Genomic DNA, 17295 nt, shown 5'->3' on the forward strand with positions numbered 1-17295 from the left:
GTGCAGTGAGATAAATAGCCTGGCTTTAAAAAAACAGAGAGAGAGAAATCAGAGTGTGGATTGAAAAATCAGCATGTTTAAGGTTGAAAATTTGTTACTAAAACAGGTATATTTTAAGTTTTGCTGGTGAAACGCCACCCTGGTGTCAGACATGGTAAGTCTCAGGAACCTAGAAAGTAGGCTCAGGACCAGATCTTGCTGTGGCATTCACAAATTATGTCAGACCTCCCCAGCTGAGCAGTGGCCTCAGATGTGCCACGTGGCAGGGCTGGGGACTAATGTTAGCTGGGACATGGCTTTTGCTCCTTGTGAGCTGGTATAGGATGTTCCTGAGCCCACCAGCCTTGTTCTTCACATTGTTCTCGGTTGTCCTGCTCAAGGCTCCAGTCTAAACTGGTAGGAGATGATCCTAGGAGGGCACAGACAGCTATGAATTCTGCTCTGTTCAAACCAGGGGTTTTCTGAAAAGAGTCTCTCCATCTGTGAACCTGTGAATGTGATGTGCAGTAGAGCGAGATTCTCTAAGCCTTATACAACTTGCAGGTTCCAGAGACGAGGAAATGGAAAGGAACCACTCCACTTCCTCCCGAATCTGAAATAAACATTTAAACTAGAAGAAAATGAGTCTGACAGACTCATTCCCTTCTGCGTTTCCTGCCTCTGTGCTTGCCAAGCACTGCTATGAGAAGCCAAGCCCTACTCTCCTTGTGTGAAAGACAGACTCATAGAAACCAAGTAGCAGAGTTTTTAAAGGAAAGTCAAAAACAGGGCCTCAAAAAAGGCAAATGAGCGCAAGTGACTGTCTGCAATAGAGTTCTAGGGAAAAGTAGTGTCTTGTTAGGGTGACTAGACTTTTTATATCTTCTAAGGAAGTGTCCTTTTTATGGAGTCTTTATACTTCTTCTCTTAAAAAAATTCGTTGGAAGTAGTAGAAGGTGGATCATTTAAAAATCTCTGAAGTCTAAAACTTCCTCTGTGGAATGGGAAGTCAGCCACACTTGCACTCTCCAGCTAATAAGATTATTGAATATTTTCCTAAAGGGGAAGGGATATTACAGGGTAGAATGAGAAAAAATAGAGTACTTTGTTTTTGATGGTGCCAATTGAAACATGTAAACAGACATGAAAGCATGTGGTGAGTGAGATTTGCTGAATGTATATTTAAGGATCTGTAGACTGATGGGTGTTAATATCTCTTATGTAACCAAACGGCTGTAGAATTCTGTCCTGCTTTAAGGCCAGTGGCTTTGGCACCGACAGGAAAACAATGTAACAAGTCTTGGTGATTTTTAGGGCAGTTCTGCAGCTGTGATAGGACACAGCTGCACACAGCTGCACACCTGCCATGCCTGCCACAATGTTAGCCTGAGGGCTGGTATCCACAATTTCACAGCATTGCTTTGACCTTTTTTAGGATATTTGATGTCCTGGCTACAGATTACAATGTGAGGACATAATTGTCTGTTCTGAGTCACAACAAGACAAGGAAACGACATAGATTTTATATGTGGAAACACACAATTTTGGTTTCATGTGCCAATTATACAGCCATCCGATTCAGGATATATCAATAAGACAAGAAGACTTTCTTCTCAGGGCTGCTGCAGGCTGGAGATGGATTTTGGTGTTATGATATCTCCTCTGCCCTTAAAACTGCATTATAATCATTGTGTTGGGGCTGAGAACAATGCCGCAAAATGAGCCAGATGGAGCGCAGCGATTGTCTTCAAAGGATTTCGAGCTAAAAAGCTGTAGTTCAGGTAAAAACAGCAGGGCTCAATGGGTAAAGTCTGCACCGAGTGTGAATCTGGCTGCTCTTATTATTTCATGCATGTGGATGACCCTGTAATGGGTCATCTCTGGGGAGTGGCTCGTCCTTAGGATACCATCTCATCCAGTGGGATCATGAATGTGAAAGTACTTTGTAGTCATAAAGGGCTCTTCCAATATTTGTTTTGTGCTATTTAAATTTTTACCTCCCGACCTTCTTCTTGGCAGACCCTAAAATAAAACCCATCCACTGGGTCTGTGTTAAGAGAGATGACTTAGCCTTACCCCTAGGCCAGACCTGAGACTAGAGCTAGAAACTGACTTCTGATCAAGTTCAATTCCTACTTCACTCTGGAACTCTGAACAGGCTCTGCCCCTCTTTTGCAGACCCCAACCCCCTTTAAAAAATACTCACTTACTGAGTCCAATGATGCTGAATAGAAATCTATCTTAGAAGTCAGCCAGAACAACATGGAGGTGAAAAGGGAGATAAAATATTTTTCCAAAATAAGCATTATTCTATTATTCATAACCTCAACTAGCAGAGATACTAGCATTTTTCCCAGCCTTATAAATTGCTCAGGATTGGTGGTTTCCTTTTCCTTTCAAAGTATTTCTCATATGCTCCACTTGGATAATGAGTGTCAGAGTGTTTTGAAGTTGAGTCATGTAACTGACAGACCCTTTTTATTAGGACTGTGAATATGGCTGACATGATTGGCTATGAGAAGACTGTGTGTTAATTTTTAATTAAAACTATTTTTTATTTTTATGATAATAATACATGGATATGACAGAAGTGGTAGAATAAGCAATACAAATAAGCAAAAAGAGAAAGAAAGCCTATAATTTTCCCACCTAGACACAATTACTATCAACATTTTGATGTATGTCTTTTCGTGTCCTTTTATGTGTGATACATAGTTTTTTTAAAAAACAAAGATGGTCTTATAGTGTACTAACCTTCCTTTTAAAGTTTAATATATTGTTAATAGCCTTTCACAGCCGCAAAAATTTATCTATGGCATATATTTTAGTGGCAAAATAGTATTCCATTTTAGTCGTTCCATGACTAAGCTATAATTTATTTAACCAAATTCCCATTGTTTGGCATATAGCTTGTTTCTAAGAAAACAACACTGAGATAAACATTCCTGAACGTGCATATTTTTGCACTTATTTCCTTAGAATAGTGTCTGCAATGCCTAGAAATACAATTGCTGAATCAAAGGGTATGTAAATTTTTAAGGCTTTTAAGGCATAGAGTCAAATTACCTTTTCTAAAAGTTAAGTCAATTTAAATTCCCAATAGTATGAGAGTGCTCATTAACACTGGACATTATAATTTTTTTTAGCTTTCACATATTTATTTTTGGAATCAGTTTTCCTCAATTTTGTTTGATCATTTTTCTGTATTTATACATTAAAACAAATATTTGTGAACATATCCAAATGTATTAGCATGTTTATTGAGTACATTCTAAGTGCTAGGCATTGTGCTAGGTGAGACATAAAATGAAATAAAAGGTTTCTGTCCTCAAGTAATGTACAGTGTATTTGGGATTGGTGACATATTTTACCAGAACTGTGGGGTGAGCTAGGACTTGGAGGGAAATGGGAATTATGTTTGTGGGGAGAGGGAGCACATGGCTTTTCCCTCATTCAAATGAATGGTTTGGAGCTCTTTGAAAACTTTCTGCTTTCTTGGGTAGGAGACAAAATTGAAAACACATCAATATTTAGTTATGCAAGGCCTGGGATGAAAGAAACTAGTAGTACCTACCTATGTTTTAAAATGTTTAGTATTTTCAAAGTAAGATCATTTGTCTTTTTTGAAGACCTTGAAGTACTTGCATTTCAGAGGTGTTTTGAGAATTGGTAATTACTGAGTTTTTCAAAGTGACTTGAAGTCAATTCTTGATTATTTACCTGGTGAATGTTCAATTAAAGATCATTTAGATTGAACTTTGACATTTGTATAGTACTTCCAGTTGAATAAGGAGAGTGTCTAATGACTATCCTGGGAATTAAGTTCCAACAAAAATAAAGTTTGCCAGTATGGAAAGAACTCAGAAGAGTGGGGAAATAGTAAAATGTCCTGCCTTTCCACCATCTTTCTTCTTTTTTTTTTTAAATTCTAGGAAGAGATCATGCTTTCAGACTGAATATTAGGATTGTCTTCTTTTCTTGGGAGTCCTGGAGGTGAGAGATGGGAGTTGGAAAAGGGCAAGGAAGAAGTATGGGGGTACAGTTTTAGAAGTGCAAAGCAATTAGAGTATGATGTGATGTCAAAAAATTGTCAAAATGAGAAGATTAAACTTTAATCGTGAATTTTGAGAACGCTCATTCCAATACTACAAATAATTAAGGAGAGTAGGGGCCAGTGATCAAATCTGAAAGCAAGAGAAATCTTAACATAAGTAGATATGCCCCGGTTGGAAGGCTCTGTATGTGATATTGACATCCTATGGGATGATTTCTTTTCAACTCTTTGATTGGTTCAAGGAGGTACCTTCTTTGGGATTGCTGACACATTAGACTGTGAAGAATTTATATTAGAAAGAGGCCTGGTATAAGAATCAGAAGATCTGTGTTTTCCTTCTGACTGTACTAGGTGATCTCTCATGCCTGTCATTTACCTTCTGGATGCTCTAAATTTTCTCTTGTAAAATGATGTCGCATAGGTTCACCAAAAGTTTATTGTGGAAATCAAATACCTAACTCATAGGGTTATTGAAAGGAACAGCAGAATTAAAGGATGTGGAATGACTGTAAAGTGCTATAAGCGTGTTAGACATTATCATTATAATTATAGTGACCTATTTTCCAAACCCAAATTGGACCACATGGTATGAGAGAGGATTTTTGTGCCACTTCCAAGGGCAAGAGGCAGTCTGCAAAATGTAACTTAGATGCCAGAATATTGAAATTTCTGGCACATTTTGATGGTATATGGGAACAATGATAAAATATTTGAAATAGTGGCTGTTCAGTAAAATTTATGATGTATGATCACTATAATTATGATATTTCTTTGCAAAATGTATATTATCTCTTGTATAAGTGGAAGTTCTTTGATTTCACAGAAACTTAGAGCTGGGAGGGACTTTAATAAGAGACTCTACTTCAATTTTCTGCCCTCAGTCTCCAGGACGAATGCTGGGTAAAGATTTGAGGGGAAGCAAATTTTGCAGCATCCCTTGTACAGTAGCTTGTCCTGTTATTGGACGGCCGTACCTCAAAATCTCTCTACATTTTAACTCTTATCATCTTAATTTTTTCACCATTTAGAAAAACATAACTTACTAAGAAATTTATATAGGAAAGGAATCATTTTTTTAATGGAACACTTTTCTGTAAAGAATAATGATGCAAAAAACGTTGAAAACATAACCTTGAAATTCTCTACCAGAAGGACTTGAAAATTCATATGGGCCATAAACATTAATTCATTTCTCCTAGAATATGTTATGTTTCTTAGATGATAACTTCACAAACCTATTTCATTTCCTTTGATTTAGCACCGTAACAAGCCCACGTGATACCTGGCACCAAATTCTACCCAGGGATATAAAGTTTTAAATTATTTATTCCCTGGGGTTTTTTAGTTTCTTAATACCGGAGTGTATAAGACAGAGGTAGTAGTCTAGTTCTTGTAGTTATACTATAAGAAACTGTGGTGTTTGTTTTCTCTTTCTTTCATCTTGTTCCTCCTTTCATGAAGGTTTGAGATTTATGGCTTGAGGCTTTATAAACCTTTTGTTTTCTGCTTTTGCGGTCATATATCAAAACATTAAGGTGTTTATTTTTATTTTCAGTGACAAGAAAGGGAATGCTTTCGAGTTTATTTTCACTGACATTTATAGTAACTTGAAAATCGTGTAATAGATCAAGTTCATATTGATTGTCCCACGAAGCCTCTGAATTTTCAGCACAAACCGTAAACTAAGTGAGGCAGTTAGGATGCCCAGATAATATGAATGTGGTGTTAATAATCCAGTTGAGGTTTCAGTTTTTACCCAAATGTCTGAAACTTCTGGATCCCATCCCTGGGATTGGTTCTGAAAGGCTGAATAGATTTGCAGCTGGACTAAAACAAACAAATCTATATCCTTTGCTGGGAGGCTGCGCCATGAATTATGCATCTGTAGCCTTTGTGTCACTTCAGAAGTTAGATAGATCTGGAGAGATACAAACGCCCAGCTACAAACAGTCTAGAAAATTGGATATGGTGGCCAGGAGTTACTATGCAAAAGATTTGCTGTCTTGTTGGCACAGTTCTCTTAGAGATTGGGACAAATAGCACACAGACCAATGGGGTGGCTTGGACTTGCTTTTAACGCTGTTGGGAATTGGTTTTTTGATGCAAGGTATAATCCGTATCCTTGGAGATTTCTGCTGCCAGACCACTGATGGAGGACCTCGATTTGTGTGCTTAGGGACTGTCATTCTCCAGTCCAGGCACTCGGCTCAGTGAAAGAAATGGGGTGTTAGGGGAGACAAATGTCTCACTAAAGGGATCTCTTTTGATCGAGTAGAGCAGCATTTAGCTGTGTCCCCCTCAGTGAGATTCCAGAAGTTGCTGAGCTTATTATACATATCGATCATATCATCTTTGTGCGTTCATGAAAAGAATGTCTATTTAATGTGAACATGACCAGCCATCAGAAAGAATAAATGCCTCACTGAAGCTTGATATGGCTGACTGTTGGCCTTATGGATGGTAACACGGAATCAATCTGGCTGGATTTTTTTTTAATTGCTTGTGCACTACACCATCACAGATCGACCCAGTTGCAGCTCTGAGCTTAAGTGGGTACTAAAGCAAAAAAAAAAATCTAGCATCCTGTGGGTGGTTTGAAATGCCACATTTGCTTTTGTGGATTCAGTAGAGTAGTATCTTTTCTTTTTTATGCACCCCCTGCTGAAATCTAAAGTTGTGAAATTCAAGAGAACATGGAACTCACACGTTGAGGCTATGCATGCTCTGGTTAAGCTTTGGTGCTTTGTTTCAGCTATATAAATTATACATCCCAGTGTAATTCAGAAATGACAGCTTCTAGGGAGAATGAGAAAAGATTCTTTGAGCCACAGAGAAGGTTAGAATATATAGTTTTCCTAGCTCAGTCTAGGAGGCTCAGGCTGCCTTGCCAGATAGAGATGCTTTTTAAAAAAATTCATTCAACAAATATTTATTAAGCCCTTACTCTGTAGTATAGAGTCCCTTTTGCTAATTAAATTTTTTTCCAGCTTTATTGAGATATAGTTGACACATAACATTGTGTAAGTTTAAGGTGTACGATGTGTTTATTTTATACATTTATGTATTGCAAACTGATTACCACCATAGTATTAGCTAACCACCTCCATCCTATCACATAGTTACCATTTCTTTTTTTGTAGTGAGAGCATTTAAGATCTACACTCTTAGCAACATTCAACTATATGATACCGTATTATTAGCTATAATCACCATGTTGTACATTAGATCCCCAAACTTGTTAATCTTATAACTGGAAGTTTGTACCCTTTGACCAATATCTTCCCATTTCCTCCACCTTCCAACCTCTGGTAACCCCCACTCTACTCACTATTTCTCAGATAGAGATGCTTTAAGGTGTATGCAAGCGTTAAGATCATTAACATACACAGCACATCTTGTATCAATATCTAGCAGTTGTTAAGTTCATAAAAAATAGTCACCTGATATTAAAGCTTTAAATCTGTCCAACTACACCCATTATTTTCACAGTTTGATATCTATAATAACAACAATAATAACACCTTGCATTTATATATCGATTTATAGTTAATAATGTGTTTTCATATGTTATCCACAATTGGGGTTGGCTGGCTGGTAACCTTAAAGATATTTGGTACTTCTATGTTATTTGTCAGAAGACAATCATAGTGACCTCTGATTTCATGGAGAAAGAATCTGTCACTAATGAAATTTGTAAAGCAAATTATGCTTTGATTTTTAAAGAATACTCTTGCAAAAGGAGAAATTAAAAAGGGAGACCCTTGTAGCCTATTCAGCTTTCTGTATGGTAGTGGTTGACAATTGAGAAATTATTTCTTTGCTGAGATTTTGCTTTATCTGCGATGAGTCGTGTTAAGAAACAACACCTGAATCAGAGAGCAATTTTGATTTAGATTGATCTGAGCCACAAAAATGTCAATTGTTTTCACTTTCAAAATATTTCCTCAGCTGTTTTTGTGCCTTCCCTTTCAATATTTTTCTGTTAGTGTGGGATAGAGACTTTGCAGAAGAATATGCTAAAATATGACTTCCTATTCGTAAGCAAAACTGACAAATACCTTTTTTCTTATTATCACTAAATTGCAAATGTCTGAAGGCCTGTCATAATTGAATGCGTCATCCTGAGATTTAAATGCATTACAATTTTTGAACGTGATTTGAAAAATGAACACGACTCTAAGGGAGGTGAGGCAGAGCTGGCAATAAATGGGTAGTGCAAACAGAATTCAATTTATGCATTCTTTTCAAATAGTTATTGATTATATAAATAAGTAGCCTATGCTTCTCTTTCAGAACTTTGCAGAAAACACCATGAATGAACTCCTTGGCTGGTATGGCTATGATAAGGTTGAATTGAAAGATGGTGAAGATATTGAATTCAGGAGCTACCCTACAGATGGAGAGAGCCGGCAGCACATTTCTGTTCTCAAAGGTAATGACATTTAATGTCCCTTTGTTCATGCAAAAAGGATTAACTATCTCAACCTGCCAGAATTAAGTTGCTTTGGGACTCATTTTGTTGATTATGCCAATGGTCGATTTAAATGTACATCCCCAGTAGTACTTTCTCATAAGCAGCATGCCGCAGAATATAAGAGAGCAACATAAAACAAAAATAGATGCCGCTTAATCTCCTTCCAGCAATGGGCGAGCTAACTAGACAGGACTAGGGATTTTAAGTGCTGTGGTCCTGCCCACAAATTTATAGAAAGGGGCAATGTTTGCTAACTTCTCCTAGTTTCCTGAGCCCTTTGATATATCAGTTGTTGGGGACTGGTGCTTTTTTTGTTTTTTTTTTTTAAAGATTTTTTAAAATTTTTTTCCTTTTTCTCCCCAAAGCCCCCCAGTACATAGTTGTATATTCTTCATTGTGGGTCCTTCTAGTTGTGGCATGTGGGACGCTGCCTCAGCGTGGTTTGATGAGCAGTGCCCTGTCCGCGCCCAGGATTCAAACCAACGAAACACTGGGCTGCCTGCAGCGGAGCGCACGAACTTAACCACTCGGCCACGGGGCCAGCCCCGGGGACTGGTGCTTTTTAAGTGAAACCATAAGGGTTTTTTCAGACTGCAAGAGAGAATCGTGGTTAGTTTGGTAGTTCCCCCCTCCCCTGTTTCTGGTGAGAATTCTAAAAGAAAGCTCTATTTCTGGATTGCATGTGAAGTTTTTACCCTTCCTTCATCCCCACAGTATTGGATAGGGTAAGAAGAGGAGGAAGAGTGTAGTACATGATTGAATCCTATATTATTCCAGAAGATTTTCATCAGATCCCAGTTAAAGAGTAGAACTTAGAAGCTTGGCAGAATTGAATTAACGCTGATTCTACCAGTGGATCGCAATGCCAAATATCTCATAGGGAAGGCTGGAACCATTGGTGGTTGTTGATATGGATAGTGAACTTAAGAACCTAAATTTGGAATGAGAGTTTGTCAAAGAAAGAAAGAATGTGAAGAAGCAACCAATTTGGGGAACTTTAATAAAATGTGGGTGAAACTAATTGTGTGTCATCATTGGCAACTTGATCAGTATTTGCATTGCACTCAAAATCTGTTGGCATAAACTACCTGTTCATGCATTTTATTTCCAGTCTCTAAGATAGCGCTTTTCCTTCTTATATGCCAAGCAACGAAATGTAAATGAGCTGTCCTGCAGGCATGTGGAATTGAACGTACGTGACAAATTTTATGTTAAGCTTGCTATGAAATTGTGCACATCATGTTATGGCGATAGTATCATCAATTTCACTGTAAATGAAAAATGCAAGTCATGAGTTTATATTCTATAAACTAATAGCTCATATAATACTTGGTCTAGGTAATAATCTTTGCCTCTGGGGAACATGGAGAGAGTGCCAGGATATGCCACTGGAGGGAAAAAAGTTGTTTTCCCTGGTTGAGTTGTTTTTTTTTTTTTTTTCAATGATTCACATGCAAGGATAAAATTCATACAGTTCATATCATTGTAAGTTTTCTTTATTTTCATTTTTGTTAATTTTTAATGGGTGTTAATGGGTTAATCTAATGGGTCTACCCTGTGAAACAACAGTTTTATTCCTCTGCTTCTTTCTCATTGGTTCTTTCGGTTATAATCTGACCCAAGGTTATAATGCAGTGGGACCTAGTTGCAGTGCTGGGGGGCACTTTTAAGCTTTCCCTCTGGTAGCTAGAGAGCAATGCCTGCTATATATCACTTTGTACATGGAAAAGGTTAATTGCCTCTCAATTTTCTATGGGCTTTTACAGTGCTAAAATTCATCACCACGATGCAATTGGGATGTTAGCTATCATAGTGGAGCAATTATAAAGGACCCCATTGGAAATTTATGGTAACAAGACTGAAAAGGTCCAGGATGGTCTGTGAAGCTCTGGTAAAGTGTTTAAAGATTTGCAAGGAAAAACATATTTTATTACACTTTTACTTGAAAAAGCCATTTTACTTGAGAAAATGTAGTTTTAAGGAAAATAAGTGCTTTTGTCATATTGAATGTGATTTTTTTCTCTTACAGAAAATTCTTTGCCAAAACCAAAATTACCTGAGGACAGTGTTATTTCACCATACAATATAAGCACAGGCTATTCAGGGCTTGCCACAGGAAATGGACTCAGTGACTCACCTGCAGGGTCAAAGGATCATGGCAATGTGCCCATTATTGTACCTTTAATTCCGCCACCTTTCATAAAGCCACCAGCAGGTAAGTCGCTATGGGGTTTCCAATGATAACGGTTCATAGAAAGTTGTTTTAACTATCTTATGAATAATTATTAAAGGTTCAAGTGAATTTTGGAAAAGACCACTTTAGGAATTTTGTAGATAAGAAATGTTAGTGCATTTATTATTAAAAGTAGTATTACTATATTATGCGAATTCCTCAGTCTACTGCTTAGGACTTTCACCTGACAATGAACTTTTCCTACCATTAACTACAAAAAAGTTATTTTCTTTCTCTGAAATCATCTGTTTAAAATAAAAAAGGATGAATTAACTTAAAAAATTACATACTGGCTGGTTAGCAAGAAAAAGTAACCGTGGTTGAACTGGTGGTGGTGTTGTGAGGACCAGGTCTCCTCTGTGGGTTTTCTGGAGGAAGGGGAAGTTTTGTAGAGGGTGTGTGGCAGGCTTGTTCCTCAATGTGACTTCTTTGAAATCCACTTAAGAAACAACCTAGATCACCCATCTCCGCCACAGAGTTCTTTCTAATTCCTGGAAAGCTCTCTTTGAGAGCTTAAAAAAAAAAATGGAGATCTGAATTTCACTTGCATGAAAATGTAATCAGTTCTTTTATATTTCCAGAAAATTAGATAGCAGTGTATTAAGCTAGATGGCAATGAGCTGAGCTTGATGTGATATTGCAAGCTAGGTTACAGATATGTTCTACGCAGAGAAAGAAGTTCAATAGTACTGTGTCTGGCTGCCTTAAAATGTTAGAATTATGCTAGAATATGTAATTGCTACACTGGTTATTTTTCTGTATATTGAATTGAACAATGATAAATACAGAGTTTTGACAGCAGTACTTATTGTAACTTACTGAAGGTAATGCTTGTATTTTTTTTTTTTAGAGAAGATAGGTGTTTGGTTATGTTCCCATAAACAGTGAAGATATTTATAGATACAAGTTCCTAGGCTTGTGTTATAGATATATTTAACACTTCTAAGTGTTACTAACATTTTTCTTCATGGTATGGGCATATTCTCTTGCTTGGTCTATTATATTTTAGCAATAAAAGTGTCATTTCGTACTGAGGTTCTCAGATATATCATTAAAATCCACTTACCTGTCAAAGTCACTTGTAATTGCATTTGTCTACTAATTACTAACATGATTTGTGTATCATGTAAAGTTTGCCTTTCTAATGCCACTCTTCTTCTTTGGTTGATTGTGTTGTGATGCAGAGGGGCCTAAATATATCTCCCAAGGGCCAAAGACATATTTTACATAGGCCGGCTGGAGAGAAGAGGGGTAACTAATTTTGTAAATGTAGGGTTCGTGTTTGAATGACTGTCCTGTGACTTAGGTGAGTGGTGATGATGCTGTGTGACTGAGTGAAAAGAACATGGGCTTCAGATTCAGACAGATGGGGTTCAAATCTAGGCTTTGTCACTTACCAGCTTTGTGACTGTGGACAAGTTACATAAGCTGTCTTCTCCTCAGTTTCCCCATCTGTAAAGTGGGGATCACAGTTCCACCTCATGGCTTTATTGTGGCTGTGAGACCAGAAAATGTATGTAAAGCATTTAGCATAGTGCCTGGCACACAAAAACCCTTCTGTAAACACCATGCCTCTTTTTCTTTTTTCCAGTCCTTGTTCTGCCCTAGAGTTATCATGCACATAATTTGTGCATAAAAAGGTGTGCATCCAAATGCAAATTCCCCTCTAAGATTTATTTGAGCAAAGCAAACAGCTTTAGAAATTAGCATAGCTGAGGCTAACATGAGTCTGGCATGCCAAAAAACCTGCCCTGGAGTTTCCTGCTGAGCCAGCCACGTGGAATTCAAGCACACAGCTCCTATTTAACTCTAATTCCACATCAGATCAGGAAATAAATATGCAGAGGGATAGAGGCCAAAAACTGAGCCTTGGAAGTCTTAGACTTAGGAACTCTGAGGAATCAGAAGCCAGAGTAACCGAATGCCAGTGGTTTTATGCTGTCTTCCATGCAACTCCAAGGCACTCGTCTGTTGAAAACAAAATGTAGGGAAGGACGTGTTTAATTTTCTGTATCTGCTCTAAACCTTGACTCAATCCTATTCCAGGGTTCTACATGACAAGACAAAGATACAGAAAGGTTCTCTGCTTTCAAGGAGCTTACTCTATTAGTCCCTAAGCAGAAACTTGCAGGAGAGAGGACTTTTCATTTAGTTATATTATCTAGTGCAGGGGTCAGTAAACTTTTTCTGGAAAGGGCCAGATAGTATTTTAGGCTTTGGGGCTGTACTATTTCTATCACAACTACTGAACTCTGTTGTGGTAGCAGTAAAGCAGCCACAGATAATACGTAAACAAAGGGGCATGGCTGTGTTCCAATAAAACTTTATTTATAAAAAAAGGCAGTAGACAGGGTTTGGCCCAGGGACCATAGTTTTGCTGATCCTTGCACTAGGGTACGGTGGCAAGTCTCATGATAACAAGAAGGTGAATAGAGTTTCTAAGAGTCAGGCTGTGAGCTTTGCCAAGATGCTCCGTATACTATCATAAGGAAGGCACAGCAACAAGGGCAGGAAGATTGTGAGGTTTTCAGGGTATGTGGTGAGCTCTGGCACATACTAGGTACTCCACAAATATTTGTTGCATGAATGAATGGATGACTGATATTCAGGTTCCCATTGCACATACACAAGACAGTACAGGTTACTTTATTGTTCACTGAGAAAATGCTAGTACCTTGTCTGAATTAGTCCCAACATGTCTGACCTTGACCATAGCCTCCCTGACAGTGATGTCAGTAATTATCCATGGATAAAGAAAGTCCATGAATTATCCAAAAACTTCTGTCTTGTTAATCATTTCAATACTTCCTTCTGGTAAAACTTTTACCAGAGTGATTATTCAACGTAATCGAGTTGAGGGACACTCACTGTCAATTTTCAAGTCATATGTAGATTAACACGGCATTCCTGAGGGAAACTAATAAATGGTACAATGGCTAGAAGCAAAAGGCCCCTCTGTAATCAGCCCTGAGTAATTTAGAGTTGACTGTATCACGCAAGTGTCCACCCCTTGGGATAGGGAAGACGAGGATCATATGTGTACTTTGGATTTCTGGGAAGAAAATATTAGTGTCCAAATTATTCCTGTTGTACTGTAAACTGGCTATGTGAAAATGCTAATAATAATAGTGCTTTATGTTTATATTAAATCCTTTACAGTTTATGAAACTCATTCACATTTGTTATTTAATTTGATCTTTACAGTGACCCTGGGAAATAGCATGTTAGATACCATTAAATAAAGAACTGAAACTCAAATAGGTTAAATGGCTTTCTCAAGGTCATGTGGCTGCTAAGTATGTGAGCCAAGACCAGTACTAAGGTCTTCTGACTTCTTATCCAATTTCTTTTTAATTAAAGTTGCGTTTTCAGCATATTTGTACAAAATTTCCCTAGACTGTGTCAGAATACGAATATCTGTTAATCTGCTACTTCAGATTCCCCAGTGACAAGGGATACACCTTGTTCCTGCAAAAGCTTATTTTTTAAGGTCCACATCTTTTGGGAGACCTGATGGGTTCTCTAACCCTGGGACTCTGTGAACTGGGATGACCTAGGAAGAGTAAAACCCCCGCTTAGTTTTAAAGTGTTTGCCATCACGAGACAAGCTGTTTCTCCTCCGAGGTACTAGAGGGCTCCCATCTGGTCAGGCACTAGTTCTAGGGTGTTTCATGTGCTCGGGCAGGCTCACCCCTGGATCTGATCCGTGTTTGGCAGCCAGTGGGCCCAGTGGAATACTCGTGATTGGGAACACGGTGATACCACACTTGCTTGGATTTCCACCTTCCTTTTGCACAGCTGCATACGAAAGTGTGGGTGTAGCTTACTTCTGGGCCTGGGGAACTGCTTTTCTGTTCCTGCCCCCCTTTACTTCAGAGAATTGGAGCTCCCTGTGCTTTGGTGACTACCACAAGCATTGACCTTGCTTTGGCCGCACGGGGTTGTGTTCCATTGCGTCTGATTTCTGGGGCTAAGCTGCCCTTCCCCGCTCAGAGACAGAATCTGGCCCTTGGTGTAGGGTTTGTGACATCACAGTCGTTACTATGGTAATAGACTTGTTATAAACACAGGATAATAGCCCTGATTTTGCTTTTTTTTTTTTCCCTCCAAGCAGTGAAGGGAATCACCATGATCCTTCAATAAGAATTGCAGACTTTTCTGCAGACTCAAGGAAGTGAATAGAGTAAGGCTTTGCCATACGGAGCAGCGATTAAAAAAAAAGCTATTAGAAGAATAATGTTAGAAAATAATAGAAAGTATTGACCAACTCTTTCTTTTTATGCAACATTCCTTTATCTTTTTAGTTTGAACAAATATGAAAACCTCCTTTGCTGATTTAAAAATCACAGCATGAGCATAGTCTGAAGTGGCAGAAGATATATCAGCAAGAGTTTTGAAAGATAACTCGGGTTAATTATATTGTAACTTTGCTGTAATTCTTCTCATATTAGAGATTTTATTATGGATTCAACCTTTGAGACTTCATTCAAAGAGGGTTGTGCCAATAAGGACTTTGGGCCTGGATTATAAGAACTGTGCTATGGTGAGTCTCTGTCAAGATATTATGCCTGCCCTGCTCCCCTCCATGTTTGACTATTGAAGGAAAGCCATTCACAATGGATTTTAAATACAGTTTTTTTACAAAGGTTTTACAAGTGTAATGGCACTTGGCTCCATTGACCAGACCTCAGTCCTCTGCAGCTGTTGGGTACATTTGGGTCTCCCCACCTTGTCTACCTCTGCTCAAAGTAACCAGTTGAGACTCACCAGGATTTTTATCTTCTAGTTTCAGACTTGCTCTGTGACAGCATTTTGCTCGCAAAAATTTTTTAAAAAATCAATAAAACCATTCATGTAATTGTTTTTGTTCATGAGGAAAAGATGAAAAGCAGCAACTTTTTCTGGTGAAAGTTTCACTGAGCCTTGCTGCAGAAAACACTGTGTTTCTAGGAGACGACGTTTTAGATCTGAGTCTTGACAGGTTTTCCCAGAGGCTTACAACTTGCCTGTTACAAGTCCAGAATCCCTCTAAATCCCTGAATACTTTAAAATGAAATGAAATGTGAAAAAAGGAGGAATATTCTGGATGCATTTTTATGACAGTTTGGCATAAAATATCTTTTACCTCGAATGGTAAGTGACCTTATTTATATTCCCCACCATGTGAGAGGTGAGAGGTGGGGTCCATCCACACAGCACACACGGGTCTGTGTGGAGGGAGATGAAATCCAGCTCCTAAGACCACCTTCATTTCCTGTGTGCATCGCCTGTCTTTGAAACAATGACCATTTCCTGTCTTCCAGGATGGTTTGCTTTCAATGAGCTTTCTAAGTTTGTGTTCAGTCATAGTCATGGAAATATGATATATTTTTTCAGGCAAATCTTGAAATTCTTAAGGGGTTATAAGAACTGGGCTCTAAGGAACCATTAGCTTAACTGAGAATATGGAAACGTTCACGTGATCTGCTAAGCTCTATGTATATAGCTGAGTAACCCACAGTTAATAAGCATGTTACTTTTTGGCTCTTATAATTCTTGCATGGAGTTGTACTTTCAGGGAAGTAGGAATCAGAATGTGGTTTGCATTATGATCGTTATTTATTTTATCTGTTATTCAATATTCTTGGGGCTTGCATATGAGTGATGTGTTCCAAATAGCCATTGAAAAAACAGGATTTAATCAAAATTGCTTTGCCATTTATTTATTTGTCCAACTTTTAAAATATGATTGTTAAATAAAATTACCTAGAGTTAATGGGATTTGGATGACTTACTATTTATGTAGCAGATACATTTCTCAAAAAAAAGAAGTGGTTCAGTGAAGCCTCAGATTTGGAGAGTTTTCCAAATCACTTAGGACAAGGACAGGAGGAATTATGGTGACTGGTAGGAAAAGGAGTAGTAGTTAATAACAGTAATGATATAATCTCATCATAGCTAATATTTCTTGAGCACTTTTTATGGGTCAGGCATTGTACCACTAGGTTATCTCATTTAATTTTTACAACTACTCTGTGTGGATGCTGTTATTAACCTTGTTTTACAGAAGAGGAAACTGAGACCCAGAAAAGCTAAGCAACTTGACTGAGGTCACCTAGGAAATAGCTGGCAGAGCTGATATTTGAACGTAGGCATGATGTCTCCTTAACTCAAATTGATAACCGTTGGATTATCCAAAACGCTATGTCAGTCTTTCAGTCAATTGTGTACTTACTGAATGTTTTTCACTTTATATGAGATAACACAAATATATATATATCATCGTCTCTAACCTCCAAGAATTACAGTGTAATTGGCATATAATCAAAACATCATTCTAGTTTGACTTTGGAAATTATGATATAATTTTTTTCTTTTACATTTTAAAATTTTATTTTTTTGTAGTCACATTGGTTCATAACATTATGTAAATTTCAGGTGTACATTAGTATATTTTGGCTTCTGAATAGACTGCATCACATTTACCACCAAAAGTCTAGTTTCCATCTGTCACCACACATATGTGCCTCTTTACCCCTTTTGCCCTCCCCTCACCCACTTCCCCTCTGGTAACCA

The 17295-nt window shown here is 38.0% G+C and overlaps 1 protein-coding gene across 7 annotated transcripts in view; it reads left to right on the top strand.

The window, feature by feature from the left end:
• Positions 1-17295, top strand: part of SOBP (sine oculis binding protein homolog) — a 171789-nt gene that overhangs the window by 4436 nt on the left and 150058 nt on the right. For all 7 annotated transcript variants that reach the window (XR_011497867.1, XR_011497868.1, XM_070496634.1 and 4 more), the window contains exons 2-3: positions 8327-8465; positions 10537-10722. Coding sequence is in view for 5 of the 7 variants with exons in the window: in XM_070496634.1 (XP_070352735.1) it covers positions 8327-8465; positions 10537-10722 (325 nt within the window). In the remaining 2 variants the exon portion in view is untranslated. The remainder of the gene's footprint in view (positions 1-8326; positions 8466-10536; positions 10723-17295) is intronic.

The sequence above is a fragment of the Equus asinus genome, chromosome 24, assembly GCF_041296235.1.
Source record: "Equus asinus isolate D_3611 breed Donkey chromosome 24, EquAss-T2T_v2, whole genome shotgun sequence".
NCBI lineage: Eukaryota > Metazoa > Chordata > Mammalia > Perissodactyla > Equidae > Equus > Equus asinus.